Below are 20637 nucleotides of genomic sequence, written 5' to 3'. Positions count from 1 at the left end.
TTATTGTAGTGATTATTTAAGCATACACTATGGAATAAAAAAAAAAAAAAAAAAAAGCCATAGCATGCAGACAGACCTCTTCAGAGATTCAGCAAAGCAAATGTAGACTTACATTTCGCCTTAGTATTATTTTAGAAGCTGACAGCAGATCTCAAGTCCCATTGTGATGCTAGGAAAGAACACGTATGCACATGAATTGTTTGGGAGTTTAAGGCAATTTGCATATTAAGATAAAAACCATTGGATTAGTAGAATTATGTTGTGCTCAAAATGTTAGCTGAATCGAAACCATTTACATACACATCATCTCAACGGACTGAGTCATAAATAGCAGCTGCTCCTTGATAGAAGTACAGCCCTGAGAACAAGCTAATAGCAATGCTTAAGCTATGACATCTCCCATGTCAGAGTATAAGCTATTTTGGCAGTCAGGAGCAGTATTTACCCGGTGTTCAACAGGCAAAGGCATTCTAAACATGCAATAGCTCCCAACAGAAGTCTGAAATTACTTCCAGTATCTTGCTTACAATAGTTTATTTGCACACTGCTGAAAAAAATTATCGAGAAATCCTGCTATGCATTTGTGGTCACTAATATTTCAAACACAACAAACGAGGGGTACAACGTAAGGACAGGCAGCAAAAGGTGTTTGTACAAAAGAAAAGAAAACCAACAAACAAAAAACCCAAGCCTTTAGTAATTAGACTGTTTGCAAGGTTTGGAGCACCCAACCCCCACCCCACAGCCCCTGGGAATTATTCCCCATACTACAGCTATGACCAAACACTGGAGTGTTTAAATTCAGTGCAAGAGAAGTAATTTCAGGACATTTAATTTCACTCTAAACAAACAAAAGCTTATCTGTATAGACATCTGAACCCCAACATATTTGGTACAGTGTGATGAAGTCAGTTTCACCCTCAGAGGTATGCTCTTGTAGTGACCACCAGCATTCCACAAGTGTTTGAAACAGTATAATATGTAGACACGACGCTTTAAAAAAAATTTATTCAGCTGGAATTGAAACTCCCTAACATTCACAATATAATTTAGGATGCATTTGTTACATGAAAAGCAGATGAAAGACTTAACAGTTTCACATACCACTTAAGATATTCCACATGCTTCTTTCCCCACCTACAAATACTGACATCTTGGGATTTTTTCCTTATTAAATACTCAGTTCAACTTCTCTATCAATCATTTCTCCCATTCCTATAGGAATACATACAGTGATAACAGTGAGGATATGAGACACTGTCCTATCCAGTGCTTGGACCCTGGAGTAGGCCTAGCCATAAAAATAAAAGAGTTTGACAATGAGCTGAACATGAAGCACTTCCAGCAATTGAGGCAAAGCTGCACTCAGAAAAAGCTGTGTAGTCACAGAGAAAGGAAAGTATCAGTGGCTGAAGAGAGGGGAAGAGGGAGAGCAGTCCAGCACCACCCCTGTGCCCCCCAACCACCTGTTAATTTTACAAAGAGTTGAACTAACAAAATCCATTAACTGTAAGGTCTGCAGGATTAAATGCCACATTAAGACAACCCACTCCAAATCCTACATCATTTGTCAACACTTAATTGGGCTTTAGCCATGCACAGAGGGCATGTTCCATAGACTGACCAACCAACCCCTTCCTCTTCCCTCCCAGCTCCCACCAGGAACAAAGTTTAACTACTGGTTTCCCCCACACATGATCTCCTCTCCTCCCCTTTTTTTTTTTCCCCTTTTGAGGGAAGAGGAATTTTCAAATATACTGAAAACTTTTCTTCAAATAATTACCAAATTTTTTGGGATAGAAAGACATGACAAAGGAGTTTGCACATTTGTAAAAAAAAAAAAAAAAAAAAAAAAAAAAAAAACACTAGTTATGAAACTGCATTTTTGTTTTATCATCTAGTATTTAAAGATTCATTGTTATTCTTCACTAATTAACATATTAAATTAAGCCAAGATACGAGACTGGTAAAATTCTACCAATCTACATAAAAACAGAAAAAAAATATTTAAAACCAAAAGTGAAAAGGTTAGTCATGTTACATTCCAAAATCCACAGCCCATTATATTAAATGCATTCTTTCTACAGGAATGATGTTCTTTATAACAGATGGATTGCAAGTATTTTACTGCTAGACACTCCATTACATTGGATAGTGTGACTGGAACCTGTGGATGGTGAAATCTTGAGGTTTGTCCAAGTTTCAATGTAAGGTGTCCAAGGTCCTCTCCCAGAACCATGTTTTGGAAAAAAATTCACACAGATTAAGTTCTTATGATTATTTTTTTTTCAATCTTTCCTTGGCTTTCTGTTTCTGGGTGATCTATTCACAGTTTCCTCCTCCTGCAAGAAATTGAGGTGTGAAAACATTAAGGCAATCTAACTTTATTCCTGAAAGCCACTTAAACCTACAAACAACTTACTTCTGCAACTCTACATTACAATTTGATTTTAAAAGGATCTCTTGCTCTTACTACACCTTCCTTTCCATGCAGGGTAGACAAATCCTTATTTTCATAGTGAATTTATGTTATTTGCTCAAAGTACTGCTGCAGCTGCACAAATCCCTTCAAGTTCAAGGAACACTCCACCCATTTTTAAGTCAGCCATTATGTCAGTGTGGAGCACTTAAAAGGTCACATCCTGACTACACACAAAGCTGAATGAGCCTTTTGCCTCAAGATGATGCATTCCACACAATCCTAGTCTTCCCACAATGCAGGGTCTATGGCAAGTGCCTTCCTTTCACAACGTTCCCTGCTTTGCTGAGGTTGGCCACAGCAATTCCTGTTTTGCGAGGGATTAAATTCTCTGGAGTTCTGACACTGGAAAGGAGCACCATATGAACCAGGTTAGCTAAGCTTGTGGATTTTTTATTGGTATAGAAAAAGGCTTTCCTCAAAAAAATCAAGTGTTCTCTTACCTCTGATGCACGTTTCCTGTCCTCCCCTTCCTCTTCTTCCTCCTCTTCCTCTTGACTAGCACTTCCTATGTCAGCATCATTTTTCTGCTTCTCCTCTAAAGAAGAGGGGAAAGAAATCTCATTCATTTTCTTGTCATTAGGATTTGCACCTTCAGTTCACCTTTGGCTTGATATTATGTCTGCCCATCTTGCTCTTTTGTTCTTTCAGATTGAGAACTCCATTTATCTCACAATTCACTATTTTGCCTACCTAGCTTCTCCTCACTTGCCACCTCCTCTTCCTCCTTGTCTCCTTTGTCTTTTTCTTCCTCTCTCTCATCACTCATCACATCAGGCTGAGGAGCATCAGTCTTTTTGTACTCCGCAGCACTTGGCTGCTTCTAAAAAAAAAATATGTTAGTTGTAAAGTTAAGGCACATTACACTGAATCACTTCTTAAATACTATACTTATTATCAGAGGAAATGCATACCTTCCCAGAGCAGCAGAAAAGAACAACAAGGAACACTGGGAAAGCCACAATGAGGATGTACACTACCCAAAGCCAAGGACGCTCTTCAGCAGCTGCCATCATCTGGCCCACAACACCAGGCTGTAAGGTACAATGAACCATTAAAACCCAGCAAGTCACAGCAGTTAAGTCTGTAACAAATTTTTTCAAATAGGTTTCCTGCATCCCCAAACATGGCATTTAATACTTCAAAAAGCTAAAGCTTTTTATACTTTTTCCATTGTTTATAAGTTAAGAATTAGCATACAGTTAGCAGAACTGTCAAAGCAAAAACACTCAAGAATAGTGAACACTCACTGCCATTAATAGTAAATTACCATATTGTAACTACAAATTAAAGGTTCTAATTAGCTTTATGAATCCCCAGCCTTGGTACCTAAAGATACGTATTGATCAACACTGATAAAATCTGGACCAAAATATCAGCAGTGCTGTTTCAGTCAGAAGCACACAATTAAGCCTTCGTTTCTCACCTCTGCAGCACCATCAGCTGCCTTTTTCAGTCCCCATCCATCATTGGCCCAATCATCAGCCACAGCTCTTTCAGTACAGATGATAAAGTTGTCAAAAAAGATATCAGATGTCATTGACCATAGCTCAAGTCCCACAGCACTGAAGGGAGTCATCCTGAAAGGCTCCAAGTCTTCAAAGAAATCTGGGTTTGGGATTTTCCTGGGTTTCCATATCCCCTACAAAAGACAAAAAATATTCAAGCCTTACCTACAGGTATACAGTTTGCATTTTTAGTTTTCAGTCCATTTCAGCTAGGAAGAACAATTCATTATACCAAATTATAATGTTTATAGGTGTGACTCTACAGGTTTGGGAAATCAAGTTTCATGAGTGTTACAAAAAAGTGAAGCCAAGAGAGCAAGCACTTTGAAACAGTTCACTTGAAAACATAGAAAGATAACAATATTTTTTAATACTAATGACATCTGCTGAACTTATAATTACTCTGACTTTTGGAAAAGAAGCACTGCGCTGGCCAGAAGTTTATACAATGATAAAACCAACCTGATAGTTCACATTATCAATCATAGGAGGTTTCCATTTGCCCTTGTAGTTTGGATTGTCAATCATTGGTCGCTGCCAGGTTCCACAGCCAGGAGCTGATTCACATTTTGGATTTGCAATCTGAGGTGCCTCCCATTCACCATCCATATCCTCATCCCTGAAAGAGAAACCCAGCCTTCAGGTCCGTCCCCTTAAACAGACTAAAACTTGGAGCATATGCAATTTTGGGAAAATTAAAATTCCTACTTTAAAATGGAGATATTGAAACTAAATGTAACAATTCCACAGATAATGACCCTGCAGAAAGAGAAGTATCTCAAGAAGTAGCTTGAAAGCACTGAAGCTCAGTGAAAGCTAGTCCCCAGAATGGTAAAACTGGAAGATGAACATCCTTGACCTGTTCAGCTTGCAATGTAAACAGAACAGTTCACCAGTACACAGATAAATGAGAGAACACAAAATTCCTTAGACTAATTCCATCTTCCACTTTTGAAAGAAAATGCCTAAATTGACAACTTTCTTAGCAAACAACAATAAACCAGTTATTCTTGTATTTGTCAAAACCAGAACCCAAACACCTGTCACATAACACACAGTAAACGTACCAATCTTCAGGCTTCTCAGCATCAGGGTCTGCTACGTATTCTGGCTCATCATCCAGCCAGCCCTCTGGTTTCACAGCATTTTCATCTGCTATCTTTGCAGGAGCATCCTCATCCCTTAAAGATGGCATTTAATATATTAACACAATATGCAAAAAAAAAAAAAATTCCCAACCCTGAAGCAAGATTCTGAGACTTTCAGCAAGCCCACTGATTTATCAGCCAGCTTCACTTCTGAACACAACACCATGTTTTAACTTGCAGTCTGTTACCTTGCAGATACCTCAAAGCACAGTCAAGAGCTCCAGCCAATACAGAGTATTTTTTAATGCTAATCTAGAAAGGGCACATTACAGCAAATCCCAGATCCCCACTGGTCACTGGAAACATGTATTTGAGCTTGCAGTCAAGTCTGTGATTCATAGAGCACAGGCTCGAGAACAAAAAAATCAGTACCAGCTTCTGCCCTAGGCTGTCAGGTATTTCAGTCACTTAACTACGCGTTACACAAACAACTTATACCTTCATCCTGTCATTTAAGCAAATTAGAGATGAGCACATTGGCTAACATAGATGTTTTCAGTAGTCTTTATCTGTGGGCAGCACAAGAACAGTTATTCCTATAGGACATCAATCCTTTCTACCTTTATTTACTGCACTGCTACTAAACCAACTTGTAACTAAAGGTTTACACAAGTGTGAGACTCAGAATTCTGTATGTCATTAGAGGACTTTTGATAGGCTGAAGTTACCACGCCAAGACCTCCCTCTCTTCCACTCTTCCAACACCTTACCAGTCATCTGGTTTAACAGCATCTGGATCCGGGATTTTGGGTCTCTCATCCCAATCCTCAGGCTTCTGATCATTTGGGTCCTCAATCTCTCGGGGTGGATTCACAGGAGGAGACATATCATTTAACAAATTCCCACTGTTGACAACCATTTGATCAACCAGAATTTCAAAACTATTATCAGGATTCAAAACTGGAAAGAAAAATAAGTACGGCCATTGCACAGAAGTTAGAAGGTGTGCTTTGAAGTATCACTCATTCCTGCTGTACAATTCAAACTTCATTAATCCCAGCTACCATCTACCTAGCAACTCCTTTTAAGAATTAAGAACCTTTCCCATGATGTCTAAATATAACCAGTGACAGGAATACTTATCATACCAAGTCACTAACAGCTACTCTGAAATACAGTTCTCCTTTATCTGTTTAGTTCAAGATCTCATGACTTTTTAAGCGAATCAAAACTTCTAGCAAGGAAGCAGCAATCCTTTATGTACTAAGACTAGCTTTTGCATTCATAACTTTCATAAAGTGGCCTCTAGCTGCATGGTATATTCATACAAAGATCTGTTTGTTCATCTGTTCACTGAGTTTTTGACTCAGAAAACAGAAGTAGTTGTTAATGTGAATAGCAGCTAGCAGTCAACATACCCAGTGTGTAAAGGTGTGTCTTCTTGTCAGTGAAGTAGGTCTTCAAGTCTGCATCTGGACGCTTCGCGTGCTTCTCCTCATATTTGCCAGTCTTTGGGTTTTTGTGCCGGAAGATGAAGTGCAGTTTATAGTCCTCTCCACATTTGTCAGGGCCAAACATGATCGTGTATGGAGTTTTGTCATGGAACTGATCCTTTAAAAACAATGCAAAACTTAATGCTATTGATTTGAAATACAACTTCAGATAATGCCTACCCTGAAAACCCTCAGTGCATTAGAAACTGTTCTGCGACTCAGTATCAAAGGCAGTGAGGTTCCCAGACTAAAACTCACATCACCATTACAAGCTTCCAGAGAGAAGACCAGAATTAGCCTACCATCGTTATTTGGCATCTTTCATCTCTACTTTCCAGATGGAAAACAATTGCTGTACAAGTGTTATTAACAAGGTAAGTAAATCATTACACAGTGACAACTATGTACGTTTTAAGCAAATCCCTACACTACAAAAATGACTAGAAAGCCACTAACAGAAATATCAGATACTATTAGCCAGTCCAGTGAATTTCTTTCACATAAAGAATAAGCAGTATTAAAAGTGGAGCTGAGATGTATTTCTTTTATACACAAGCTGGTATATACTGTTTCAATTTCAGACTTAACTAAATATAATAACTGCAAGTCTATTTGTTCTGCTTAATGGTATCTTGAGATTCTATGCATACATGAAACCGGCCAGATAGCCAAGTAGTCTTCTGGGCACGTAGTGAAGTTCTACTTGTACCCAAGTTCTGGGTATTACATGTAGTCAAGAGGCCAGAAAACTTCAGTATTTCTCATCTCCAGCTGAAAATACTGGGAAATCAATGAGCACAAAGTACTTTGAAGATCAGGCCCTAAATGTGCCCCACTGCCTTTACCAAAATGGTTTCTCTAAAAAATAAAAAAGCTTTGTTGCCTTGTTCCATGGATGACAGCATTAGCAGCACTCACCAGGTTCAATTCAGGTGTTTTTGAAAGCAATTTCACATAGGCCCCGCCACACTCTATTCCATTTTGGAAATTTACTTCATACCTTATTTGGACAGAGAAGTGAAGAACATGTTATACACAAGCAACATTTACCTTCATAATACGTGACTGATTTTATACTTGAAAATTGCAGAGTAAGACGATATTGGTTTTGTTTGTTTCAAATTAAGAGTGAATATTAAAAACACATGCTGCACTCTAGAGACTAAGCAGATGTTCAAGAGGGCCTGAGAAAAGAGCAGAATTGAAGATTTAAAAGACTTAACCTGACAGAAAAGATGAAAAGAATTAAGCACTAATCTAGAAGATTGTGATCCAGAAGTAGAGGGAAGAAAAGGTTTTTCAAGTATGTAAGAGACTGCAACAGAGATTAAGAGGAACCAATTATTTTCCACACAACCACGATGGCAGACAGACAACTCAATTTGCAAGATGACTGAAGCAAGCAGTTGGATCCGAGCAGAACTCCCTTTAGGGCTGTAAGCATACAATAGTATATTTAGAGATGCCAAGGAGTCTGAAAAAGGCAAAGCATGTCTGTCAGGAATAGGCTAAGCATGCTCAAACCTCTCTCAATGCCAGCAGCTGAAGTGAATGACCACTTCAACTTATTTTTAGCCATGCATTGTGAGCCAAAACTAAACAGTAATGCAAAGTAAAGTGACCAATTCATTATCTTGTACAAATATGAACTAGCTCACTGCCTGTTTAAAACTGATAACTCAGGTAATATCCCACAATTCAACTGTTGTCATTGAAAGATTCTTTTCCTGCTTACTAGTCTAACATGCTTGCAAGCAGATTCCTCCACATCACTCATGGCCCAGTAGAGCGAGACAAGTTGCTCATCTTCCTCAGCAGATGCACGAGAACAAAGGAAGGTGGAAACAAGTGCACCCTTAACCCTCTGCGCACTCCCCCTTCGAAACAGGGGGCACTTCACTGAATAAACACAGTGACATACAGACAAGCTCTTGTCCAAGTGGACATGGACATCTATAATCAACAGTACAGAAATCAGTTGCCTGTTCTGCTGAGTACAAGAAATACAAGTCCAGAGACTAATTACCAACTCTATTTTTCAGAGACTACTTTTTTTCCTCAGGCTTCAGAGGGGGCCACTCTGTTCCTAACTTCCCACTTGAGGAATCCGGATTGCTATTTTGCTCCTACTCAAATTGTATAATGATACCTTACAGTCTATCTTGTGTCATCTAGACCCCCCACAGCCAACAAAAGCTCAGTCACAAAATGAACCCCAGCCTGCTATCATGTCACCCTTGATAGAACACTAAGTTATCTTTTACTTACTGTATAATAAGGGGCTTGGTATCAAATACAAAAGGCTTTGAAAGCTTGGATGAAATTGCATGATGTTTGGCTCGTGTTACCAATACAAGCCCTTTGTCTCCTGGAAGCTTAGTGTCCTTCATGTCTTGGACTTCCCATTTACCTGGAGGAAAATCAACCAAATATTATCAGAATCCATTTGATACAATCTCGCCTCAGCCCAATCCTAAGCAAGAAAGTCATCACTGACTTTGTGCAGGGTGCCTTCAAGTTAATGGGCTGAACGTCTTCACTAAAAATTATTTTAAAACCTCAAAGTGGAAATTGTATCTGAATCTTACCTGAATCAGGATCGTGCTTTGTATTGTTAACCATGTACACATTCTCCCATTTTTTCAAATGAACGTAATTTCAAGGAGCAAGCAGAACAGACTAATAGCTCTTCTTTGCATAAGGCAAACTGACATCATGAGTATCCATCAGTCAAAATATGGATAGGACTTACCATCATATTTAGCAATTTCATCATCTGTATCATCTTTTTTGGCTTTGGAAAGGATCCATCTAGAAGACAAGAATCCAACAGTAAGAAACTTACACTTTTTCACCACGCACACAAAAAACCTGTTGTTAAAATAGCCTTTGCTGTCCTATGACTACACCCCAGTGTCTCGATCCCCTGAGCTCCATAGCAAGCCTGTGAAGTTCTCATCTTTATCACTCTCTGCCTCAGTCTCTCTTCTGTAAAAATTCCAATATTCAAGCTTCTAATACCTCATTATGCTTACATTACCTGAAGCAAGTACACAAAGTCAGGTGATAAAGGTTAAAGCATACATAAAATACGACTTCTCTTCCTGTTATTACTAGTACCCAAGCAAAAACTAGTTTATCTCATCACTTCAACAGCCAGGACCACAGTCACTGCTGTAATCCTCCCCACGTGTTGCCTGTTTATTTTCAATAACAGGCAGTAGGAACTCCCTTCCCCATAATAGTTGGATTTTGTCTGTTCAGCCAGCCCTCACATTTTACTCACCCATCCAGAGTTCCTTTATCAAAGGACTCTACAAAATACACCTCGCCAGTTGGGACTGGCGCTCTGTAAGTAACCTAGGGAAACAGAGAGGCATTTATGTACCCTTCAAGGCACATTCTCTAAAGCAGTACAAGCATATACAGCTCAAATCCTACATCTACACAGTACCTAAAACATTCTGGCACCATAAATACAGAAATGATGTAAACACTGCTGCTTACACTGAGCCACTGTGCTCTCCTCTGCAACAAAAACTGAAGATTTTATCTAGCTGGAAGCTTCAGCATTAATTCCTGGTAATTACACCAGTTTTCAAATACTCACTGAAGTTTTTGAGGAAGAAGATGCAGGTCAAATAAGAATAGCAAGGAAGCAACTAAGCTTAATCCCAAACCCTACTCCATGCTAGTGATTTTTAACAGCATCACTACACATTAAGTTTCAGCAAAGTAAAGGTAACTCTGATCAGGCTGACAGCAGTCAAAACACAAGCAGTAATTGCATTTTCAAGAACACCTATGCCAAACCTTTGGAGCTGGAGGAGGAGTGCTGCTTTCAGGATTTGAATCTTCTACATCCTCAACGCCATCATCCAAGTCATCCTCAATATCAATGACATCATCACCATCATCATCACCCACATCATGCTCCTGGGCAGCAAGAGTCCCAAGAGCTAGCAGTGTCACATACAGCAGCCATTTCATCTCCATTATCTGAATAAATAAGAAATGGAAAGAGGTTAAGCCAGCACACACACGCGCAACATGCAGCTTCTCAGCTGAGAGAACAAGCTTTTCTGGCAGCAGGTGGGGCACCAAGTCACACCACTGAAAGAGGTACAAACTTACCTTCTCAGCTCTACTATTTATTGCTTCTGGCTGGTTAAGACAGCTCAGAAAGTGGGAAAGACATACGACTTCAAGGTATTTTTAATACAAAGAGATGCTAGTGCACTGGAGGAGCACATGGACAAGCTCTGCAGGTCGTGCTGCAGAAGTGTCAGTATTGTCCTTCCACTGCCACAGCCCACACAAAGAACAGACGCACGTCTGCAACACAACTTACACATCTAAGCAATCTGAACAGGAAAATCTACTTGTTGTTTGTGAGGAACTCTAAAGGCAACAGGTTGACACTGGTATTTCTATTCAGTTCCTAAATATTAGCTACCTCTTTCAAGCACCTACAAAGCAACCCATCTTCTACCTCGGTCCAATAGTTTTCTTGATTTCATACACAGGACACCATTACCTCCATCCATCAGACCCCTTCCCCATGCTTCCTTCTAGACAGACTGCCAACAGTCACTGATACTACTCAGCAGATGTCTATGAGCAGCTGGATATTGAAGCAGACCCAGAATTCGCACTGTTCAGCAGTTAGTTTTATCTCTAATTTAACAGGATGATCAAAGCAGAAAAATCTAATACAGAAATCTTATAGAAATAAAACATCACACCAACTAATTCATGGGATGCCCAGCATATCATCTTAACTAAAACATAGCAGACCTTGACAAACTCAAGCTCAAAAGATCTCTGCAAGTAAAATGATAGATAAAAAGAACGACTCAACCACTGCACCTTTAGGTGGATGTAGAAAGCAAGACTCCTACCACGCTGCTCACCATTTTATCTGCACCAAAGACAGATGGGCAATGCTCACAGCAAGCAGAAAATCTGCCCCTTTCAATTACATTCCAAATACTTTTTTCCACAGAGTTGTAGCTGGATACTGTACTAATTCCTTCTAGAACGAGATTATAAAGCTAAACATTCCCTCCTTCCCATACATTCCTGCCTCAGGCTGCTGTCCCACAAACTTACAAACATAACTCAAGAAGAGTTAATAAGGCCTGTAGGGGCCCAAGTTTGAGCTAGAAAACAATTTCCTACTTTCCAAAGCATGTTCAGGCAGCTAAAAGCATTTACAGTCTCAGCAGCTTATCAGCACTATCCAGTATACCACAACTCCACTGCATGCTAGATATACCATTCTTTTATTCTTTAACTTGCTTCTAATGACAGAGGGGATGTTTTATTTCTCCAACTGCAGTTTAGAGACTCGTGTTGAGGTCACGTCCAGTTTGTCACTACAGCAACGTGCAGTCACAGCCTGTTCCCTAACAATAGTGATGGCCTCGAGGATTATGCTCTCAATCCATGCCCACAGCCCTCCCCCACAGCTCAGGCAACTGCACCAAAACAGCTCGAAGCCAAAAGGAATCGGCTCACAGCATGAACAGCTGACACAAACTTTTAGTGTTCCTACATATAAGCAAAGCCTGTTGTGCTTGGTGTTTTTTTTCATGCACGTGGTACAGTCAGATGAGAAGTTACAGACCACACAGAGGCACCCGGATCTTACTGCAAATTGGGCACCACAATACAAAGCCAAAGAACAAAAGCTGTCAAGTAAACATCAGAATCAACAGAGGCTGAAATTCTCTTGCATAGACAGCATGCTCTGAGCAGGGCCAGAAGAGGAGAAAAAACAAGAGCCTGAAACATCTGTGAAGAAGCAACTGTTAAAGCTCTGGATGTGCCCTGTGTGACTGAAGGGACTCCGGGTGAGGTGGCACAGGGATGCCCTTCCAAGGTAAGGCTGAGTTTTGTCTTGCCTTACCAAACACATTCCTAGCAGGGCTAGATTTAGTAGAATTTTACTCCAAGTTTTGTAACTGCTTTCAAGTTCTATCACGCAGATGGAGCCACCACCGCACTGTTTCAGGAGAGTGACGAAAAAGTGCTTCTTAAAAATACAGCAAGGTTAAAAGACAGTGCTTTCCTATTCCGCATGCCTCCTCTCCTCCCAGGCCCGTGCAGAGGATGTCAGCATCTCAGCACATAAGCAATCCCCTTGCTGACCTCACCACCAGCAGTGGAAGTTTGGGTTAAAGATACAGATCAGCCCCCAAACGTTCACAGCAGTACAGACTCCTTGTGGAGTTATTACCTATATTATCATCCCACCCCAACTAGAGCCCTTGAGAAATACCTGTCTGTGGTCAGTGGACTTTGGTAAAAGCGCTTCTTGCTTGGCTAAGTGACAAGGCCACACAGCCTGACACTGCATGCAAGGTTGCTCCAGAAATTCTATCACAGCAGTCAGGTAGAACCAGTCAGGTCCACCAACAGCCCACAAAGCACAGGCAGCAGCTCTTTCGCTCTGCACATCAGTGCTCCTGATGCAACCACAGGGACCCACCCCACAGCTTCCCATTTCCTATAGCCAACCCTGCTGAGTTGGAGGCTTGGGGAAACTCATTTCAGGCTGCAAGTACAATCTACTCAAATTTCCCATAGCTTATTTCTTTTAATTAAAAAAGCTAAAATCTCTATGTTTTAGTTAATTCACTTTTCTATCTTTGCTTCTTTATAATGACTGGAAAGCAGTTTTCACAAGGGCATCCTACACAGCTCTCTTCTACGTATGAAATCATTCCCAAATTCTGCCCACGATCCACTCACACACCCAGCACAGACTGGGAGCACCTCCAGTGCTGCCACTTGTCAGGTCAGGCTTCCCTGCAACATCTGCAACATTACACATTAAACTATACGGAATTGTCCTGAGAACACCCAAAGTGAAGCACACGTTTGTGATATTTTAAAGCTACATCTGTAACAGGCGCTGCTACAGAAGAAAGTTTCAACTTCACACAATCCTTGGAGACACAACCAAGATGATGATACTGTAGTAAATCAGGCTACTCCTAAACTGGAGGCAATAGGAGTCATTTTCACACAAGATACTCTGAAAACAAATTTCCAGCAGAGCTTTGAGCCACCAGCAACTACAGGTGTAGGCACACAGTCTTCAGAAGCACAGCCACCAACTGCACTAAGATCCAATTCCTCCTCTGCAGATAGAGCCCAGCTTCCAATTCTGATGCTCTCCCTGCACTTCTGTTCTTCAGTTTCCACCATACAGCACCTCCCAACGGTGGTGCAATGATCACGCAGCTGCCCCAAGCATTTAACAACACAGAAGCCCTCTGTAACAGGTGAGCTCAGAAGGTCTCTCACCCAGAGAGCAACTGCCATTTTCAGTACATCACCATTTCAAGTCAGAGGTAAGAACTTTCTTTCTTAAATAAGGTCTTCAGACACTCCTAAACATCAGCAGGCAATCCGCAGAGAAGGGAAAATCTGCCATTTGCTATCACAGGGCACTGACCAGAAAGCGTTAGAACTGCCAGTGCCATCACATCACTCATCCTCAGCCAACTTCCACTCCAGAAGCTCGCTGCCACTCCAGCACTGCTCACCAGCTCCTGGCAGAGGGCTGAAACATTTTCCCCTGGAATTTATGGGACCACTGAAAACAGACACCTGGAACTGCAGAGTTACACTGGTAAAAACTAATCCAAACTGGACATGAAGAGCCAGCATCAGCTGCACTCTTACAGTGCAGGACCAAAGGATTGCCGCCTTTGGATTCCAAGGCCTTAAGGATATCATGCAGCTTCACAGACTTATTTTTCCTATTTCATTGGGCACAAAGTCTAATTTCCTTAATTAGTGGCACGACACTGCAAAGACTTGATCAATACATCAGAGTTCTCACCACCACATGCAGCAGGAAGGACACGGTGGAGAGGGCCCTCGCAGAGGATGTCTAAGTTCCTTGCTGTCACACTTCCAGAATGTACTCTTTATAAAGTAACTTCCCTGACGGTTTAAGCAGAGCCTGCAAAACCAGTTTAATCATCTCCTTGGTTACACATCTATTTGAGTGGTTCATGGAGCCAGTTCTTAACACTGCATATTGCACAAAGTATAACCACAGGTGACTTGCTGCTAGATATAGTTTAACAAAGTTCTTTCTATTAAAAAAGCCCTGTCAGATAAAACAAGTCTTTCAAAATAAGGTACTGCAGAGCTAAGCACTGAAGGGAAGTGTCTGTATCATACAAGTTACCATAACCACCCTTAGAAACTTAACTGGAAGAGCATTATCAGCTTTTATTTCAGGAGCATCTCAATCAACAACTGAAACTGACTTGATCCTATATAAGCAAGATTTACTAGCAAAGCCCTGTGCTCAGTACCACACTTTGCTACTGCATTTATGGAGGAAGCACATCTGCAAAAATAAGCACAATGCATCCTCATGCAAGACAAGGGCCATGGAAGAAAGATGTACAGTCACAAGTCAATACATTCAAACAAAACTGCCAGGAGATCAAAAGTATGACACATATTTGCCCCATCCTCACCCCCCACCTCTTTCCTTTCAAACTACATTGTCATTATTTCTGAGCAAGACTTGGCTACTCTACAAGGCAGTCCAATAGTTCCTTACAGTTCAAACCACTGAGGAGTGGAGGAATCTCCCTGACATCTCAAGATCCCTTCACCTTCCACATCCTGCCTCCTCTGCTGTGTCACAGCAGCTGCCTGATGGTGAGCAGGGCAGGCCATTTAAGATGGCTAAAAACCCTTCTGCTACACTGTTTTAACCTGTCATCAATTCTCCAGTCCAGTACACAAAGGCAGAAGGGCTGTAGCGGGACAAGTAGCCAAGGATAAAGGAAATTAAGCTGCTAGCAGCAGCTTTATGCCATCGTATCAGGTACACTGCAGGCATCCACGCCTGTCAGACAGACTCTCATTAGGCAGACCTGGGAGATCTACACCCCACAGCAAAGCTAGACAGCTAACTTCATTGCCAAACACTGATTTCAGCAACCAGTATCTCACCGCTCCTCTGAGAGGGATATAATAAAGTTATGTTCACATACACAGCAGCTCATACGACGCAGACAAAATTATTCTCCCCTTAAGTGCTTAGTTCTGCAGTCAGACAGACTCCAGTACTGCCCTACCTTGCTTTCAACAGGCCGGAGTTCTGTGTGTGGGTGGTTTTGTTGGTTCGGTTTTTTTTCTCCCCCTCAAAAAGGAGGGGGTGGGTAGGATACACTGCTACTTCAGGCCTGAGATTAGCCAGACCTGCAGCCCCTACACACAACAGAAAAAGCTGCCCTGGTTGGGCTGCAAGGAGCACAAACCAAGAGACTAGGTGTGAAAGGTGACAGCAAAGCTTGCCATTAATAAGCACTTGAAATACGCCAGTTTCTAAAAATAATGTACAACATTGCAGAAACAGCAAGGGAAAAAACACCATGTACTGTTTGTCAGCACAGAGATCCCTGCAGAACTGGAAGTCCTTGGAGGACAAAGGCAGAACTGCAAGGCTTCCTAGCCATAAAACAGATGGACTGCAAGAGAAATTACGGTAGGTGGGGAGAGATCTGGAGGTGCCTCAAGATCTTCGACATCATGCCTAGAAATCAATTCAGGTTTGCCTTGCTTAGAATTGATTCCAGCAAGAATAGGCTGCCATTTTGTTCACTGCAAGAGGCAGAAAAATGAAAGGCCAGAAAAGGAAATATAAGGAAGGACTAAGTACAAGTTACAGAGTGCTCTCAGTAAAGCATTTATTCATTTACTTAGGAGGAAGTGCTCCAACACACCGAATGAAAGGGCAATCTAGCAGAAGCTGCAAGCTTTCGTGCTGTTCTGCATTAGGCTTCTCTCCTAAGGAAGGCAGCCAACACTAGGAAGCAGTTAGCACCTTACAGCCAGCTTGTCAAGTAGTGTGTAGAAGTATTCTCTCCATTACATATATACATACACACATATATATATATATAGTGAAGTGGGAATATTAAGACTTAAACAAATACCAAGTTTAGTTAAAAAAAAGGCTAAGTATTCTGAATAAACCCACATAATGCAATCATATCAACAGCAGGGATGTTTTCACAGCCACTCTCATGCACCTGAAGTGGCTCTGGAGCAACATATTTTCACTTCCATTCAGTCCATATTCTTAACACTGTTATCTCACACACAACTACAGCTCTATCATCTTCTTGTAACACACGTGGGTTATTTCTACTTACTTGACAAGCATTAAGTAACACTGAATTTCAACAAACATCACGTTCCTGGAGCCCAGACCTCAGGCACCTGACAGACCCCAAACAAACTCGGTATGTTTTACATGATGTTCTGCAGAAACACCGCAGCGTTAATTAACAGCACAGCATTAATTAATTAACACCACAATGGCTGAAGCCCCGAGCTGTACCGTAACTGCAGCCACCACCGCATGGCAGCTTCCCTTCCAAACCAGATCAGCCGCAGCATTTCTCCTTCCACCGCCTAGAAAGTTCTGAAGCGCAGGACGGCACGTGAAAGTTCCCTCGTGAAGAGCAGAGCGGAACGCAGGGCTGCGCGTGCTTCACTTCGATTTTCCATTCAAAAGCACGCTGCTCAGACCCCGATCCAGCCCTGCGAGCGCACAGCCCCCCGCCCAGTGCTGAAAGCGGCCCGGCCCCGCACGTCGGGATCCCCGCACAGCGGCTCCGAGCCCCTAGGCCGCACTCCCCCCGTCGGGCCCCGCTCTGCCCCGTTCCGGACCCTCCTCGTTCCGTCACACCGGCTCTCCTCCCGTTACAGCGGCATCACACCACGCCCCGTCCCGCCGCCCCCAGCAGTCCGGGTTCCGCCCGGCCCCATACGGGCCGCGCCGCGCCGCCCGCCCAGAGGCCGCAGAACCTACCAGAAGCCGCTGGGCTCACGGAACGCAGCCGGGCGGCCCCGCAGCCCCCGGCCGCGATCACCCCTCCCTCGGCGGCTCCAGGACCGCCCCGCTTCCCGCCGGGCCCGCGCTCGAGGCCCGGCACCCCGTCGCCGCCGCCCGCCCCGCCGAACCCCGCACCGCCCCGAAGCCAGACGGCCTGGCGCCGCTCGGCGCGGTGCATGGGCAGGAAGGGGCGCTTACCGCGAGCCCCGACAGCGCCGCAGCCCCCGCCCGCCGCCCCCGGCCCTCACCTCCGTCACGTGTCCAGTCGCCCAGCACCGCCGCCGCCCGCCTATCTACTGCGCGCCAGCCCCGCCTCCCGGCCCACCTCTCTTATGTTCTCCCATTGGCAAACGGCGCTCCCGCCCGTTCGCTCCTCTGCCTGTACGGCGTTCCGATTGGCTGATGTCGCCGCCGCTCGAAGCCTCTCCCGCCTCAAAACACGCCCCAACGGCGCAGCCCTTCGTGGAGCGCTTCTATTGGTTGGTGAGGTTGCAGGAAGTGCGCGGCGATTGGCTGGCCGAGGGGAGGCCGTTGAAACGTGGGCGGGGACGCAGCGCATTTCTCGTTGGTGGGGGCACGGCTGGGGGCTCCGGCCCGGCCTTGTGGCGGGGGTCGCTTCGCTTCGTGCTGTGGGTTGTTGGGAGCTGCTTGTTCAGCTGGGGGCTCGGGTGAAGCCTGCTAAGGGCCTGGACGCTGTTATATTAAACAGCACATTCACCTTCATTGCCCCTTGTGTTTCTTTAACCCGTTGGAAAGCGTTTTCAGCCTATTAAGAAAAAATAAGTGCATCTGGTATCTCTTAGTCACGAGTTGGGGTTTTAGGGAAGACGGGGAACGCAGCGCGCCGAGGGGCTGAGGGTGGAACTGGGCTTCAAGGCCTTACGTAATGCTGGGAGTTTTAAGCAATGCCACGTTTCTGAAATGAGCAAAGTAGTCGTGTAAAGGTGAAGGACTCGGCGTCTGTACGGCCAAACCAGTCGAAGAGGGCGGGGGATGCAGAAGTAACGGTCCCTGTGGTGGTGGTGGGAGGAAGAGCTGAGCGTGAGCAGTGCTGTGATGAGCAGAGCAGGAGCTGCCCCTCAGCAGGGGCAGAGGGGTTTTCTTTGCAAACAAATCTGTTTTGAGTCCATGCAGTGAGTCAGCAGCGTAAGTCTCCCCACAGAGAAAATTCCACTGCGTTAGGACAATGCAGGCAGGGCCCGGCGCTCGGAAATAAGGCTCAGCATAAATGAAATAAAACAGCAAATCCCTGCTTGTGCTGAAGTTTGGGATCCAGTGGTCGCAGTTTTCCCCAAAGGCAACAAGCTGGCTCCTATGCCTCGCTGTCAGCTGAGCTGTGCCCAGCCCAAATGCAGGATGCAGAGATAGGCAGGGAAACAGCCTCAAATGACAGGCAGCAGGTGAGATACCAAGTGTCTTAAATTAGAAACAAATACTCCAAAGGGTAACAAAGATGTTTAATTTAGCACGCTCCATCTCCACTCTGGGCAAAATGCAGCTTTGTTCCAAATGCTTTCCAAGTCCCTCTTTTGAAACAGGTTATTACCTCCAGCATAACTTGCGGGATTGCAGAACGCCGTGCTCCAATCACACAAGCTCTGGGAAGTTGATGCACACACACACGCCAGTCACACATGCCTTCCTGCTCTCCTCCACCCTCTCCCAAAAAAGCAGGCATTCCTTCCTTTTACAACTGCTGAATCATGGCACAGGCAGGCAGCCCTGAAGCCCGTTGCTGCCTGTGCTGCTTTGTCATCTGGGGAAAAAAGAGTCAGTTAAAAAGAAATACAAGCTGCTAAAACCATCTCCGGCTCTGTGATTTTTGAGATGTTTGACTTTGGTTAAAATAATACAAAATCCACATAAGACAAATAGATGGTCCAGAAAGAAAGGGGATAAAAGAAAAAAAGAGGACTGAAGGGAACAGAAGGACCATGCACAGAGGTTTAAGTGCTCTGGCAGTCAAGCAGGTGGTATTTTTAGGCCAGGCTATGATGTGCCAGGGCAGGGCAGTGGAAGAAAGAGGGATGGCAGATACCACATTGCATTGTTGAGATTTTCTTTGGTTTTCAATGGTTTTCACTTATGTTTGTTCAGGCATCGAAGCAGATCTGCCAGTTTCCACCAATTAATGCTTGCAGAGCACGCTGTATTGTTCTCTGATTTTAGAGGTAAATTCTGAAAGGCAGAAAGTGGGCAGTATGGTGAAGCTGGAAAAGACTGAAGTCCCTCATCCAGAACAGATAGAACTCAGAGGAAAGAGGAGAATTCTCTGTTTATGGGCAGACCACAGCTTTGGGCAACTTTTCTGTCCTGCTGCCAGGCAGAGAAACCTGCTGCACTTTCAGCTTTTATTTTCTGATCTTAATTCCCTCTAACCTTGATCTCTGAAGAATTCCTGCTTCCTTAATTCTCTCCTTGCATTTCAAGAATTAGCTGGAGCTCTGCTCAGATCTCTTTCTCCCCTGGAAAGCTGGTAAGAAGTGAGTGGAAAATCAGGCAGGTTGGGGCTGCAGGACAGCAGTGGGACTGCAGATAACAGGCAGTACAGGCAGATGAGCAGCAGGAGAACACTGACTTTTGCTCTTTCAAACTTTGCACTGCAGGAGGGAAGACAAGCTCGCATCTCTATGGGGCAATGTCCACGCGCCCTGGTATGCTTTGATGGAAACCATTTCTTTACAGTCACATCTCTGGAGACTACTCCTGAGAAGGAGGCAGGGAAAGATACATTGACTTTGTCAAACCAGAGGGGCCCAGGTGTCTGAAGCTAAAAATAAAGGGCTGCCATTTTCAAAGGTAATAGATGTGAATGTAAGAAATGTTATGAATTAATTGTAACAAAGCGAGGGGAAGTAGTGAAAGGAAGATGCACCAGAGAGCCAGAAGCAGAGCTCTAGCAGATGGGTGGGAGGAGATGGGGAGGCACAGACTGAAGTGGAAGAAGATAAACAATTCCTCTGGTAGTAAGTGAAGGAGCTAGGAAGTGCCTGTGCAACAGGAACGTTATAGAAAACTCCTGGGACCCACAGGTCAGAATTATGCAAGACAAGACACCAGGCGCAAGTTTGGTCTGTACGTAGGTAGCAACCGTGGTTCTGATGGAACTGATGTTTCCCTTGGGTTGTGCACAGGTTTGGTAGCTCCTGTAGGCGCTGCACCGCGCTGCTGAGCACAGTTTGGTCCT

At 43.7% G+C, this 20637-nt stretch overlaps 1 protein-coding gene across 3 annotated transcripts; it reads right to left on the bottom strand.

Annotated features, from left to right (window-relative positions):
• Positions 1-517: 517 nt before the first annotated feature.
• On the bottom strand, positions 518-17772 carry CANX (calnexin). 3 transcript variants are annotated; one of them, XM_052685155.1, is made up of 15 exons: positions 17427-17450; positions 10382-10567; positions 9855-9928; positions 9321-9379; positions 8837-8978; positions 7487-7568; positions 6494-6686; positions 5846-6035; positions 5055-5168; positions 4450-4606; positions 3906-4121; positions 3394-3513; positions 3173-3302; positions 2923-3017; positions 518-2342 (listed from the first exon to the last, which is right to left on the bottom strand). In XM_052685155.1, the coding sequence occupies exons 2-15, from the start codon at positions 10562-10564 to the stop codon at positions 2289-2291; spliced, it is 1809 nt and encodes a 602-aa protein (XP_052541115.1). In that variant the 5' UTR covers positions 10565-10567; positions 17427-17450; the 3' UTR covers positions 518-2288. The 3 variants fall into 3 exon arrangements, with proteins under 3 accessions (XP_052541115.1, XP_052541114.1, XP_052541112.1); XM_052685154.1 differs by lacking the exon at positions 17427-17450 and adding an exon at positions 17699-17772 and having other exon boundaries at positions 2278-2824; XM_052685152.1 differs by having other exon boundaries at positions 2278-2824.
• Positions 17773-20637: the final 2865 nt, after the last annotated feature.

Source organism: Tympanuchus pallidicinctus, unplaced genomic scaffold (genome assembly GCF_026119805.1).
Source record: "Tympanuchus pallidicinctus isolate F22 unplaced genomic scaffold, pur_lepc_1.0 scaffold21, whole genome shotgun sequence".
Classification (NCBI taxonomy): Eukaryota; Metazoa; Chordata; class Aves; order Galliformes; family Phasianidae; genus Tympanuchus; species Tympanuchus pallidicinctus.
This window is presented reverse-complemented; position numbering and strand designations above follow the sequence as displayed.